At 41.0% G+C, this 15,244-nt stretch overlaps 1 protein-coding gene across 1 annotated transcript in view; it reads left to right on the plus strand.

The window, feature by feature from the left end:
• Positions 1-15,244, plus strand: part of LOC131604125 (uncharacterized) — a 42,292-nt gene that overhangs the window by 2,672 nt on the left and 24,376 nt on the right. The window contains exon 3 of the mRNA XM_058876613.1: positions 173-410. Within this exon, the coding sequence (XP_058732596.1) occupies positions 173-410 (238 nt within the window). The remainder of the gene's footprint in view (positions 1-172; positions 411-15,244) is intronic.

Raw genomic sequence — 15,244 nt, forward strand, 5'->3', positions numbered from 1 at the left:
TATTCAACCTGCTTACTGTTGTTTGTTGGGACGACCGTGGATTCACAAGGCTGGCGCTGTGACATCCACTCTTCATCAGAAGTTGAAGTATCCGGTTGATGGTAAAGTGGTGACGGTTTGTGGTGAAGAGGATTATATCGTGAGTCACTTGTCTTCTTTCCGGTATGTGGAGATCGAAGGTGAAATACATGAGACTCCATTTCAAGCGTTTGAAGCTGTGAATGCTGTGAGAACTCCTCCTTATGAGATAATGAAGCCAGAAACGGTCATGTCTTCCTTGAAAGACGCACAGGTTGTTGTCAAGACCGGAAAGGTGGAAGGCTGGGGGCAAGTAATTGATGTGCGCCCCAAATTTAACAAGAATGGTCTCGGTTTCAATCCTGGAAAGCAGAATGCATCGCCCAAATCTGGTGTACTCAGCCCGATCAAGTTTGTGAGTGGGGGTGTCATTCAAGATGGTCAGGTTAATGCCATTGTCAATGGTGAAGAGGTGGAGAATGACTATGACTTTGATAGCTGGATTCGTCCAAGTATTCCTGGGGAGATGCCTTGCAACTGGACAATTGAAGATGTCATTCAAGTTACACAAGCTCAGGAGTAAATTCCTTGTTTTTACTTTTCTTATCATGACATAATTCCTACGCTCTGCCCAAGGCGTAGTGAATCATTTGTAGGGCCATGCAGTTTGCATTTTCAAAGTTAATCATGAAATAAAAGGACGTTTTTGCATTCAAATGTTTTGCTCTTTGTCCTTCTTTTTAACTTTTTCCTTTAAATGGCAATGTTTCGCACACACTTGCACATAGCTTAATAAAAAAATAAAACTGAAATAAAAATATCAATCATGCAGAGGTTCCACTACCGCGGATTTCATTGGTAACAATTCCGCTATTGCTTATTATGATTTTGACAATCCGATCTACCAAGCCGAGGAGGAAGCTTATGAAGATTGTGATCTCCCCGATGAGTTGGCCAGGTTGTTGAAACGGGAAGAAAAGAAAGCGATTCAACCGCATCAGGAGGTAATTGAGATGGTAAATGTTGGCACTAAAGAGCAAGTCCGAGAAGTCAAGATAGGGGCTGCGCTTGAGAACAGTGTGAAGCAGAGGCTTATCTCTATGTTGAAAGAGTATGCGGACATCTTTGCTTGGTCTTATGAGGATATGCCTGGTCTTGATATAGATATTGTAGTACACCGTCTACCTCTCAAGGAAGATAGTCCTCCTGTCAAGCAGAAGCTTCGAAGGACTCGCCCAGATATGTCTGAGAAGATTAAGAAAGAAGTTGAGAAACAGTTTGATGCTGGCTTTCTGCAAGTTGTGAATTACCCGCCGTGGGTTGCGAATATTGTTCCTGTACCGAAGAAGGACGGAAAGGTCGGATGTGTGTTGATTACAGAGATCTGAATAGGGCGAGTCCGAAAGATGATTTTCCTCTTCCTCACATTGACGTGTTGGTGGATAATACTGCTCCTTTCAAAGTGTTTTCCTTCATGGATGGCTTCTCTGGGTACAATCAGATCAAGATGGCACCAGAAGACATGGAGAAAACAACGTTTATCACACCGTGGGGAACTTTCTGCTATAAAGTCATGCCTTTTGGGTTGAAAAACGCAGGGGCAACGTATCAGCGTGCCATGGTGACTCTTTTTCACGACATGATTCACAAAGAGATTGAAGTGTATGTCGACGACATGATTGCAAAGTCTCACACTGAAGAAGAGCACTTGGTTCACTTGCAGAAGTTGTTTGAAAGGCTTCGGGAATTCAGACTGAGGTTGAATCCAAACAAATGCACTTTCGGAGTGCGATCCGGAAAGTTGTTGGGCTTTGTTGTTAGTGGAAAAGGTATTGAGGTCGATCCTGCAAAAATAAAAGCCATACAAGAGATGCCTGAGCCGAGAACAGAAAAAGAGGTTCGTGGTTTCTTAGGGAGATTGAACTACATTGCTAGATTCATCTCTCATCTTACGGTCACTTGTGAACCAATATTCAAGTTGCTAAGAAAAGATCAGACGGCCAGGTGGAATAATGATTGTCAAAAAGCATTTGAAAAAGTGAAAGAGTATCTGCAGGAACCTCCGGTACTAATGCCTCCAGTTCCAGGAAGGCCTTTGATTATGTACCTCACAGTGCTTGAAAATTCAATGGGATGTGTGCTGGGTCAACATGACGAGTCTGGCCGAAAAGAGCATGCAATATACTACCTTAGCAAAAAGTTTACCGACTGTGAATCCCGATACTCACTGCTCGAGAAAACTTGTTGTGCTTTGGTGTGGGCTGCTCGCCGGCTGAGGCAGTACATGTTGGTTCACACCACCTTATTGATTTCCAAGATGGATCCTATCAAATACGTCTTTGAGAAGCCTGCTCTTTCCGGAAGAGTAGCCAGGTGGCAAATGATCTTGACTGAATATGATATCCAGTATACTACCCAGAAAGCCATCAAAGGTAGTGTGTTGGCGGATTATCTTGCGCACCAGCCTGTTGAAGATTATGAACCAATGAAGTTTGAATTTCCCGATGAGGATGTGTTGTACATCATAGATTGTAACATTCCCGGACCAGAGGAAGGACCCGAACCAGGATCGCGATGGACGCTCGTGTTCGATGGTGCCTGTAACGCACTCGGGAATGGTGTTGGAGCTATAATTACTTCTCCATCAGGTTTTCATATTCCGTTTACAGCCAGAATCTGTTTTGATTGCACTAATAATATGGCTGAGTATGAGGCCTGCATTTATGGTATCGAAGCTGCGATCGATTTGCGAATCAAGTACTTAAAAGTTTATGGGGATTCCAATCTTGTCATTAGCCAGATCAATGGAGATTGGGAAACTCGCCATCAGAATCTGATTCCATACAGGGAGCATGTGATGAGACTCATTCCGTACTTTGATGAGATCACATTCGAGCATATCTCTAGAGAAGAGAACAATCTTGTTGATGCTCTCGCTACTTTGGCTTCCATGTTCAAAGTAAAATGGGCCAATGAAGCGCCTAACATTACCATCAACAGGTTGGATGAGCCAGCATTTTGCTTTGAAGCTGATGTTGAACTGGATGGAAATCCATGGTATCATGATATTAAAAAGTTCCTCGAAACTCAAGAGTATCCTCCCGAAGCGTCGGTGACTGATAAGAAGTTTCTGAGAAGGTTTGCAGCTAAGTTTTACCTCAACGGTGGGGTTTTGTACAAGAAGCATCATGACGGTGTGTTGCTTCGATGTGTTGTTAAGAAAGAAGCTTCGAAAATCATAGAGGAAATGCACGAAGGCAAGTTCGGTACCCATTCTAGTGGACTTACGATGGCTAAGAAGATCTTGAGGGCTGATTACTATTGGTCCACTATGGAAACTGATTGTCATAACCATGTCAGAATTTGTCACAAGTGCCAGATCTATGCTGATAAAGTGCACGTGCCGCCTGTGCCTTTGAATGTCTTAACTTCTCCGTGGCCTTTTGCAATGTGGGGCATTGATATGATTGGAGAGATTAAGCCTACCGCTTCCAATGGACACCGCTTCATTTTGGTTGCCATTGATTACTTCACCAAGTGGGTTGAAGCCGCATCTTATGCGAATGTCACCAAGCAAGTGATTACTCGCTTTATTAAGCACAACATAATCTGTCGTTATGGGATTCCTGAGAAGATCATTACTGATAATGGATCAAATCTCAATAACAAGATGATGAAGGAGCTTTGCGAGTCCTTCAAGATCAAGCACCACAATTCTTCTCCGTACCGTCCAAAGATGAATGGCGTTGTTGAAGCGGCCAACAAGAACATTAAGAAGATTGTGCAGAAGATAGTAGTGACCTACCGAGATTGGCACGAGATGCTGCCTTTTGCATTGCATGGCTATCGCACCTCTGTGCGTACATCGACTGGGGCAACTCCTTTCTCACTTGTTTATGGCATGGAAGCGGTACTGCCTGTTGAAGTTGAGATTCCTTCCCTGAGGATTATGAAAGACGTCGAGCTTGACGAGTCAGAATGGGTACAGAATCGGATGGATCAGTTGAACCTCATTGATGAGAAGCGCTTAGCGGCTATCGGACATGGTCAGGTGTACCAAAAGAAGATGAGAAAAGCTTTTGACAAGCGGGTGCGACCCCAAAGCTACAAACCAGGTGATCTGGTACTCAAAAGAATCATTCTTCCTCAGGGCGATCTACGAGGCAAGTGGACTCCGACGTATGAAGGCCCTTTTGTTGTGCAGAAAGTATTCTCTGGCGGCGCCATGGTGCTTGCAACAATGGATGGCGAGAACTTTCCGCACCCTGTGAACGCATATGTAGTCAAAAAATACTTCGCATAGACCTGATAAAAAAAAAAGAGAAAAAAAAGAAAGAAAGAAAAAAAAGAAGAAAGAAAAAAAGAAGAAAAGAATCAGGCAAAAGAATGAAAAAGAACCAAATATACCCGCTAAGTTGAAAACCCGAAAGGGCGGCTTAGGAAAAAAAGGGACAAAAGCGAACGACTACATCTTGCATGCCACCTTGGCAATCACTCTTCACTTTGCTTAGGGCTCCCGACCGAGGGATAAGCAAGACTCCGTGTTCTTGAGTTTGCACCTGGCAGCTCAAATCCCTAAAGCATTCTCTGATTTCAATCGTCGTGTTTAGGGCTCCCGACCGAGGGATAAGCAAGACTCCGTGTTCTTGAGTTTGCACCTGGCAGCTCAAATCCCTAAAGCATGCACAACATCCACTCACTTTGTTTAGGGCTCCCGACCGAGGGATAAGCAAGACTCCGTGTTCTTGAGTTTGCACCTGGCAGCTCAAATCCCTAAAGCACTCACCAAACCCCGTCGGGTCCACAAGTTCCGTGATGTTACATCAGTTGTCAAATCGGGCAGTGATCAATCCTAATGAGTACGGTCTTCCAAAGCAAGGAGATGAGAACGTCAAGGTTATAAAAGTGATAGCGGGGTCGAAACCAATGGATATCCGTTTCACATTGCCATTTCTCTTGTACTCAAAAAAATGTGTGGTTACCTCTTACTAGGAACTACTTCTGAAACATGTTCGCTCATTTATGGGCATCCCTTTTGCAATTAATAAAGATCCTGTTTATCTTAAACAATTGTTTTCTTTTACTGTTTTGTTTGCATAAAACGTCCTGAGTTTGTGCTAAACTTTGCATATGAAAACTGCATTGCTTTTACAATACATGATTAGAAATGACATGACCTTTGAATCTATTTCGAAGTTTTGTGTAATCAGGATGGCAGGACAAGATACCATGCTATATCCTGGGGCATGTTCATTTGTTTGTCTCGCAGGTACATGCTTACTAGCGCTTTGTATCAACATATGGGCGGACCAAACCATGAGATATTCTCACTCCCCAGCCGAGTGCTTCCTAATGAAAGATTCTCATTCCCCAGCTGGTTGCATCTAGATGAGATTTTCTTTGTTCCAAGGTTCTCGTCTCCTCACCAAAGCGCATCTCAATGTATTCTTCATGCTCCAGGAACCCTTTTCCCCGGTAGAATGTTTCTTCCCCAGTTGAGTCATGATTGATTGGTATCTGATTCCCTAGCAGGCTCTTAATGAGGTCTCTTGCCTGAATGCCTCATTTTCCCCAGTAGAGGGTTTTCTCTCCCAACAGATTGACCTGTTTTCCCCAGGAGAGTCATCTTATTCCCCAGTGGAGTGATCTTAACAAGAGGTTCTTATGCCGAGTTCCTTATCCCCAGCGGATCTCTCATATCCGCAGCAGCTCGCTTTGCGGAAGTATTCATATTCCCCACTGAGTTTTCTTTCCTCAGCAAACATTCACATGCATCCTCAGCAGGATATGTTCTCATTTAGGACTTCCCCAGCGGAATGCGTCCTACACCAGCAAGTTGGTTGCTCCTCATCAGAGTTATCTCCATGACTTGCTCTTATCTCCTCATCTCCAGAATGTCGAGAATTTGCTTCTCCAGTGAAGTTGCCAGGGTATTCCCCAAGCAGTCAATCGGGATTTTCTTATCCCCAAGCAGGATTTATTCCTCCAGTAGAGCTCACACCTAGATTCGATCGTCTCCAGCAGATTTCTGATCCATCTTTGTCAGCTCGCAGTTTGTGACTCCTAGTCACTCATATTGTCCTCTCTGCAGAGTTCCAAACTTTCTCAAGGACTTCTTCAGCAATTCAGTGTTCCTCCGTTGTTTCTGTAAGCAGTGTCCGAATCATGCATCATTCGCATAGCATTCTCAAAAGCGTGTAGCATTTCCATCATCGGAATACTACTCCACAAACATTCATACATGCATCATGCATAAATCATATCATATATGTTTCTTTCTGCAGGAAAGTTATCAAGATACGAATGCCTCCCAGAGAGCAACTCGCCTAATCATTACAGGCGCTTATCCTGATGTCTAAGTCAGAAGAAGTTTGTCTCCCTCTCCCTGACATTGTCAGACCAGATGAAAGCCATGCTTATTCCCGATGTCCCCAGATCGGTTGAAGATATCTGTTCCTATCCTAATGTCCAGATTAGTTGAAGGAATCGCCTCCGGATCTCCCGAGATCTTCCGAAGGAGCTAGCCCACTGATGCCTCAGATCAGTCGGAGATATCTCCTGATGATTTACTTCATCAGAAGAGGACTGTCTATTATTCCTGATATCGCCAGGTCAGTTGAAGACACTCCTATTCCCGATGCCCCCAGATCGGTTGAGGATATTTGTTCTTATCCTGAAATTCAGTTCAGTTGAAAGAACCGCCTCCGGATCTCTAAGATCTTCCGAAGGAGCAAGCCCTCTGATGCCCCAGATCAGTCGGAAATATCCATTCCCTGACGATTTAGTTCGTTCAGAAGAAGATATGTCTGCTCAGTCCTGATGTCCACAGATAAGTTGAAGACAATCTTGATTCCCGATGCCCCCAGATCGGTTGAGGAGGTCCATTTTCTTCCTGATGCCCCCAGATCAGTAGAAGGCACAATCCTGATGTTTCCGATCAGTTGAGGACTTCCACCCACCTGACGATTTATTTTCGTCGGAAGAAGACTTGCTTGCTCAGTCCTGATGTCCCCAGATCAGCTGAAAGCATTCTTTAAAATTCCCGATGCCCCCAGATCGGTTGAGGATATCCATTTTCTTCCTGATGTCCCCAGATCAGTAGAAGGCACAATCCTGATGTTTCCGATCAGTTGAGGATATCCACCCACCTGACGATTTATTTTCGCCAGAAGAAGACATGTCTGCTCAGTCCTGATGTCCCTAGATCAGTTGAAGACATTCTTATTTCCGATATTCAGATCGGCCAAAGACGTCTATTTCTCTTTGATACACAGATCAACCGAAGATGTCAACCTTCTCTTGGTACCCATACCAATTGAAGTTTTTCCCTCAGCAATGGGGTTGCCTGTTCCTTCTTATCGCAAGTCGGAGCTACCTAATTATCCAGATCAGTTGAAGTTTTTCTCCCTGCTTACGGGTTGGTATATTCCTTCTTATTACAAGACGGAATCTTCTATTGATCAAGAGTGCAAATTTTCGAGTTCATTCTGGTATTCAATCTCCTTCCACCTCAACGGTTCGAAACTTTCGTTTCTCACTCGCCAGGTTCAAGAAGTTTGAATAGGGGCAGCTGTTGCACCCCAAAATTTGCCCTCTTTATTTGAGCTATAAGTTAATGATGACGTTTATTTCGTCATTCAAAAATGAAGAAAAATAATAAAGAGTTTCATGGGTGTTAAGAAGATAAGGTATGAAAAATGGTTTAAAACAATAAAAGTACGAGAAAATTCACAAATACTATTTGGAAGGTGATATGAGATAAGTTCCCTCGTTGTCCCCACTGTTTCGACGATATCTACAACTTTCGTGTTCGGCTCGGGAGCCAATTCTTTGAGGAAGGTTGTCAAATTTGCAAATTACTTGAGGTTTCATAGTGAAAAACAATGCTGAATGTAGGGTTTTGTGCCTCGGAAAATTCGTATCTCACAATCCGCTCGTCGGATTCGCTTGAAAATTTAACTGGAGCTCCGTGGCATCATTACCAAGATTTCATATGTTCGGACCAAGGGCCAAATATGCACAGAAAACTCCCAGAATTTTAAGGATCGTCGCGTTGTTTCGGTGAAAAAGTGTGTTTTCGAGTATGTCGCGCCAAGTTCGAAAATTCATAACTTCTTCGATTTTTATCGTATGAAGTCCATTCCGGCGGCATTCTCTCAGAAATTTCGTTAGCTTCGATTCTTCGTCACACATGCTTGTTCAGATTCTGATCCGAAGATGGAGTTTTATCGAGTTCTTTGAGCGGTACCCATAAAATTTCGCATAGTCGCGCCAGATGAATCGACGTTTCTCGTCATTCAAACAGGCGTATTTTATTCATCGCTTATCGGATTAAGGTGATTCTCGCGGCGACGAGTCACAAATTTGGTCATCTTCACAGTGGCATCGGTTTTGTTCCGGAATTCAGAGCCGAACCGAGTTTCCTTAAAAACGAGCCAAAATGAGACGCACCGAGGGCAATTTGGACATTTCGCATTGACCATATATAAACATTTTGCTCTTCACAAATAAAAGGAGGATTCTCATAATTTCAATTCACCAATTCTTCACAAACACATTCTCTCAATTCTCTCTCAATTCTCATAGATCAAAACCACAAAAACTCACAAAAACTTCATCAATTCAAGATCAAATCTCAAGAACAAATGAAGATCAAAACACAAATCAAGATCTTCTCCTCCGATTAAAGTGTCGCGGATCTCTCTCTCTCTCCCAAGGATCTCACGCGCCACTCTCTCCTTCACATCTCTTGGATTTCGTTCGTGTTCGCGTCGTGTTCGCGTTCGTGTTCATCCGATCTCATTCTCTTCGTTCGATCCGGTAAATTCACTACAAACCTTGCTAGATTATTGAATTTGTTGCTTAATTCGACATTGATCATGAAGATTTTTGATTGTGGATGATGGATCTATGATAGTTGATGATGATAATTGATTGTTGATTGATTGATTCGTGTTAATCTTGATTATTTGATTAAATTTGAGATTTACCGTTGAATTGTTGATGATGCTACATGCATGTTGCTTATAATCCAAGAAATTGCATGCTAAGTGTTTGATAATTTGAATGTGTGAAGCATTTGTGCTTAATTTTGAGTACTAGCATGTGATAATTGATTGTGGAATGATAATTCATGATGCCTATGCTAGATTGAGGCCATTTGAGGTTTGATACCGATTGCTCTTGATGATACAATTACAATGCTTACGATTCAATGCTTGCATGCTAATTGTTCGATAGAATGTTTAAGTTTGCTCACAAAGACCGATCAATATACTGAATAATGTGTTTGCTCTTGACTCATAGCATTGCATGTTTGATATTTGCTTGTATGCTGAACATTCATGAAGGATGGAATCTTGTTTCCTTGCGAAAAAATTCAATTTTCGGCATTTGGCACTGTTAGGTCGACCCAGGGTGAGTTTAGGTCGACCTAAAACCTTCATTTTTGACTATGGCACTGTTAGGTCGACCCAGGGTGAATTTAGGTCGACCTAAAACCTTCACTTTTGACTATGGCACTGTTAGGTCGACCTAGGGTGAGTTTAGGTCGACCTAAAACCTTCATTTTGGATCCTGGCACTGTTAGGTCGACCCAGGGTGAGTTTAGGTCGACCTGGAGCTGTTTATTTCGTTTCTGGACCTGTTAGGTCGACCTAGGTCGAGGGTAGGTCGACCTACTTTTGCTTCCTTTGCTTCCTAACTTCAATCTTTCATATCTTTTTGCTCGTAACTCCGATTTGCGCGTTCTTTATACCGTTGGAAAGCTTGTGAAATGTGCTATCTTGTGAGATGATTGGTATTGATTGATTGTGGTTTATTCATCTTTGTTTTCCCCTTGACATTTTGTTGTTCATTTCATTTTTGCATTAGTTATTCATTTTCTTTTAGATTAGAATGCAATAACGCAATTCCGATTGCAATGTTTTGTTATCTCTAACTTGTGTGCTAGTGTGCAAGGCTCTTGGATAATCACCGACCGGCGCTTATTGCTTGAGTGTTCCGCTTTACTCGCGGAACACGATCCGTATTCACTTGTATCGTGTTCTCATCCGGGAAACACGTTCCTATTACTTTATATCTGCTTGTTTGGTTTGCTTGTTCCTCTTGCAGATGTATTGTGATTGTGCTCGACGCGCATGTCGACTTTTGTGTGCTTTCATGGCTAATCGGTGTGCTGACTATTTGCCTTTGCTTTGCTAGCTCGCTCGCGGGATCCTAGTTTCTTTGCTTTTCCTCGCTACAGTTTACGGATCATCATCCGTTTGGTATTGATTCCGTTTCATTTTATTTCTCTTGCACTTTATTGCTTTCTCGCATCATCCTTTAACATGAGAAGTAGGACCTAGACATGCATCTGGCCAAGCCCTCGAAAGAGGCTCTGTTTTTGTTGGTGTGTTTATATTTGTGCTTTGCGGCAGGGAGTCACGGTGTAATAAGTCCTATATGGCACTCCGTTAAGTCCTTATGGAAGGCATGCGGAAAGGGTTAGCAATCAACCCCCGCCTAGTCTCATCGAGTCTGTTCATTATGCGCACACCTCGGGTCGCTTGCTTTTGAACCTGCACAAGATCTTGTTATCGAGTATGTCAGGAAAAGGGTTCATGCAGCCGGACCCCCGCCTTTCTTATAGTTCGCGTTGCTCGACGTTGATGCTCGGTGTACGCACGCACCATTTTCCTTTACGATCTGTGACGGCTTGGTTGCTGAGAGGGGTCCGCCCTCTTGTCTATGGCCCGATCATTTTCACGAGGTCTAATGCTTGGTTGACTTGGGTCGAGCTACTCCCCTTGGCTATGGCGGGACCGCTTTTCTACCACTCGGTCAGTACCTTTGGTTTGTTTGCTTTACGAGTGGATGCTCGTTTGTGTGCTCATTGTGTGCTTTCCCCTTTTCCCTCGTAGGTTGTTAGCTTAGCTTAGACTTGTACCCTTTGTATGATAACATTAGGTAGCAAGCTTTCCCCCTTAGCTTAGGTCTTCCTCATGCATTCTTTAAAACACAAACCACACTCTTTGATTTTCTTTTTCTAAGAACTTGTTATTTCCGCTCCATTCCCAGGCGTAAGTCTCCAAAGGTCGAGCAGCGGAGTGTGAATGTAACTCGTTCACCTAAAAAACACAAAACAAACAAAAATTAGTTAGCCGAGCTACGGTAGCTCTGATTCTGCAAAACAGATACGTAGGCAGCGGGGTAGGGCCCGTGCGAGCACAATCCTTTCTTTTCCCTACATTCTGCATTCATTTTAGTCCAGATTAGCGTAGATTTGTTACACACCCATAGATTTAGACACATGCGTGGATACCATCGAGTACGATGGGCACGAGGGGTGCTAATACCTTCCCCTCGCGTAACCGACTCCCTTACCCTTTTTCTCTGGTCGTGAGACCGTTGTTTTGTTTTGTGGTTTGCTGGCATTCCTTTCCTTTTCAGGATAAATATGTTAGTGGCGACTCTGTTAATTTTCGCGGTAGCGACACACGCGTTTGCTTTTCACACATCCCTCCTGAGCCTAGTTTCCACAAAAACAACTAATTTCAGTTCAATTTCCAAACTGCTTAATACACCCCCTGCATATTAATTGAAACTAATTGATATTTCACATTTAAATTAAAATCAACCAATCACAAAACCCAAAAAATATTTTCTTTTTACCATTAATTTGATAAAATGACAATTCAATTTTTGACATAAAAATATTTTATTTTTCTTTATAATTAAAATATCTTGTTTAATAAATTAGTATATATTTATATATATTTGCTTTTTAATTATTTCAACCTATCAAAAAAATCAAAAAAAAATTTTCTTTTTATTTAAATTAAGTTTATATATCATGAACTAATTTTGTACATATTTAAAAATATTTTTCTCTTTAAGTTTAAATTATGTGTATAATTATTTATGTAATTATATGTTAATTAACTTAATGATTTCAAAAACCATGTCAAAAAATCCAAAAAAAATTAGTTTTACTTTAAAATTAATCAACAAGCAATATGAACATATTTTAGATTTAATTTTCAGGTTTAAATTTTATTTCTACCTTATTTCTCATTTTAATTAAATTAATTATGCATTAATTCTAATTAAAATCAACCATACAAAAAATCCAAAAACATCTCTTTTATCTTATTGCAATTTAAATTCCTAGATAAAGTGTATAGGTTGTCAAATTCATGTAAATAGCGTAGTTTACATTTCCCGCACAATCGATGTAATAGCGTAGATTTACTTTCCGCATTTTACATTCCCGCATTTTAATTCTAGTACATATAAAACTGCGTGTATGTCAAAGATAAAAACTGAAGCGTTAGGTCACTAACTTCAAAGGTAAAAATATCTGAATACACAAACACAATCACACTTGCACCTCTTAGGGTAATCCCTCTGTTAATCTTTTCAAAAATCTAATTCTATCGTGTCAAATGCAAAAACAAACTTTTGTTTACATCCGGTAAAAGGAAAATTTTCTAAAGGAAATAGGAAAAGACCTTATAAACTTAGGGTAGACCTCCTAATTGCTTACTCAAATCAAAACAAACAAATGTCTCATATATCATTGTTTTTCAAAATAAAACTTTCAAAAAAGATAATACTTGTTATATATCCAAACAAGGATCATTACGAAGTTAACGTTCTTTTTTCAAAACATCTTTCGAAAGATAAAACACTTTGTATACATCCGCACAAGGATCATTACAAAGTCAATTTATAAAGATATTTTAAAACCACATACAAGCATTTCAAAGGCAAGACAAATGATTCAAACAAGTGAGCTAAGCAATTAAGAGCCCATGGATAACCATGGATACAAAGGGTGCTAACACCTTCCCTTTGTATAACCTACCCCCTTACCCAAAATCTCTTAAAGGTCTTTTTCTTTTTCCTTTATAAACTTTTCCTTAATTGGATAAAATAAAAGTCGGTGGCGACTCTCAGATTTTCAAAAACACAAAAGCAAAAGAAGATTTAGTTCGTATATCTCTCACAAGAGGTATGGTAAAAAACCGAGGGCGACAGAACTGGCGACTCTGCTTGGGATTTCAAATTACAAAATGTTTTCAAAAGGGGTTACCTTAAAGTTTAGATCACTTTGATGTTTTCAATTGCATGTCTTGATTGCTCTATTTTTCAAAGGTTTGTTTGGGTATTTGCTTGTGTGAAAGATTCTAACCCGAATCTCGAGATACCTTAAGTATGTGACAATAGACCAAGGAAATTGTACGGCATGTACCGATACGGTTGATCTGGTAGTCACCGTTAGTGTGACACTTTGGTCTATACTGATATCCCTTGAAAACGATCAAGGAGTATGTTAGGCTTCCGAAATGTCATTAAACACTAATTTGTCTTAGAACCTTTTAGTTGAACATGACATGTGGCCTATTAAGTGACTAGCTTTGAAATTGATCGAAGTTAGTTATCCTCGAGGAATATTTTGATCGGCCGTCCGAGCGCCGTATTGAAATGTTGTCTCCAAGGATCATAGAACCCGAATACTATAGTAGGACAGGTTTTAACCAACTCAACTTCAGTGGGGATGGTATCACCTATCAAACTTCATGCAAGCCTTTAAACCTAAGGCTATTGTTTGATTTGTTTGTGTGTGCCACATGTTTGACATCATGAAATCATAAGCATTATAAACATATCATTTTCTCACTAATCATTTCAAGGATCGAAGAGTTTACCTTTGTTCTGTTATTGCAGGTAATGGCTCCCCCTACCAGAGATTATATCCGGATCAACATTTCAACATTACCATCTGAACTTAAGGATCTAATATCAGAATTTCCCAGAAATGTTCAATTCACCAAAAAACACGGTCACCTACTCCATTTGGTTACCTCAAAATTTGAAGAAGACATGATACGGGTCCTGTTCCAGTTCTTTGATCCTGAACATCATTGTTTTACCTTTCCTGATTACCAGTTAGTACCCACTTTGGAAGAGTTATCTGAACTGATTGGATTACCTGTTCGAGATCAATTACCTTTCACTAGTTTAGAAAAGATTCCAAAACCTGAAATCATTGTTGCTTCCTTACATTTGCGAATGTTAGAAATCGAGTCCAATTGGGAAACAAAGAGTGGAGTCAAGGTTTCTTACTAAATTCTTAATGGAAAAGGCTCGATTATTACTAAAAGCAGAAGTTACCTAGCTTTTGAGGAAGTTGTGGCTCTTTTGATCTATGGGTTGGTTTTATTCCCTAATCCCGATCAGTTCATAAGTGTGCACATTATCAACATTTTCTTAACCCGTAACCCGGTACCTACCTTGCTGGAGACATTCTACATTCTCTACACACTCGTACCATGAAGAAACGAGGAACTCTTATGTGCTGTGTACCACTACTGGCTAGATGGTTTACATTACACCTTCCCCGATCAGTGTTGAGAAATGAACAAAGGATGCAATGGTATCGCAGGATTATGTCTTTGTCTCATTCAGATATCCGGTGGAACAACTTCTTTCAAAGAGACATTACTATCATCGACCATTGTGGAGAGTACCCTAATGTGCCACTCCTTGGCATCAAGGGAGGCATCACTTACAATCTCTCTTTAGATTTACGCCAATTCGGATATGCACGGAGAAATGGTCCTCATGCAATGATTATCCGTGGCATTGTGTTTGACTACGAAGATGATTCCCAAAGATATCGACGAAGGTTTATACATGTGTGGGGCAGTTTCTATAAAGTAGAAAGTAAGACTTTAGGACAATGGAACTCTATTCCCATGGAGCCTTACCTCAAATGGGTGCGTGCTCGTGCTCAGAAGTTCATCATGCCATATCCCGCTATTCTACCTATGACTATTGAGCCAGAAGTCGAAGGGGACGAACCTCGAGTTATTCTACATCCGGACATGCCAACTGACCTAGAAGAACTGCAGAAATCTTGGGTTCAACTAAAAGAGGAAAGAGACACCTTCAAAGCACACTGTCAAGACTATGAGAGGAAAGTGTTGGAGCTCACCAGACAACTCCAGGAAGAACAGCATATCAACACATTCCTGGGTGCAAAGAGAAAGCGTCCATGGGAGACCTGACGGATCCTTCATTTTTTTATCTTGTAAGCCCGAAAGAGGCAAATAAAAGAAAAAAAAAGAGAAAGAAAAAAAAAGAGAAAGAAAAGGAAAAAAAGAGAAAAATAATTGTTTGACTAATTACTGTTTGTTTCTTTTTTTGTTTAAACGAATCTAAATTCCAAGATACTTGA

Source organism: Vicia villosa, linkage group LG5, assembly GCF_029867415.1.
Source record: "Vicia villosa cultivar HV-30 ecotype Madison, WI linkage group LG5, Vvil1.0, whole genome shotgun sequence".
Taxonomy (NCBI): domain Eukaryota; kingdom Viridiplantae; phylum Streptophyta; class Magnoliopsida; order Fabales; family Fabaceae; genus Vicia; species Vicia villosa.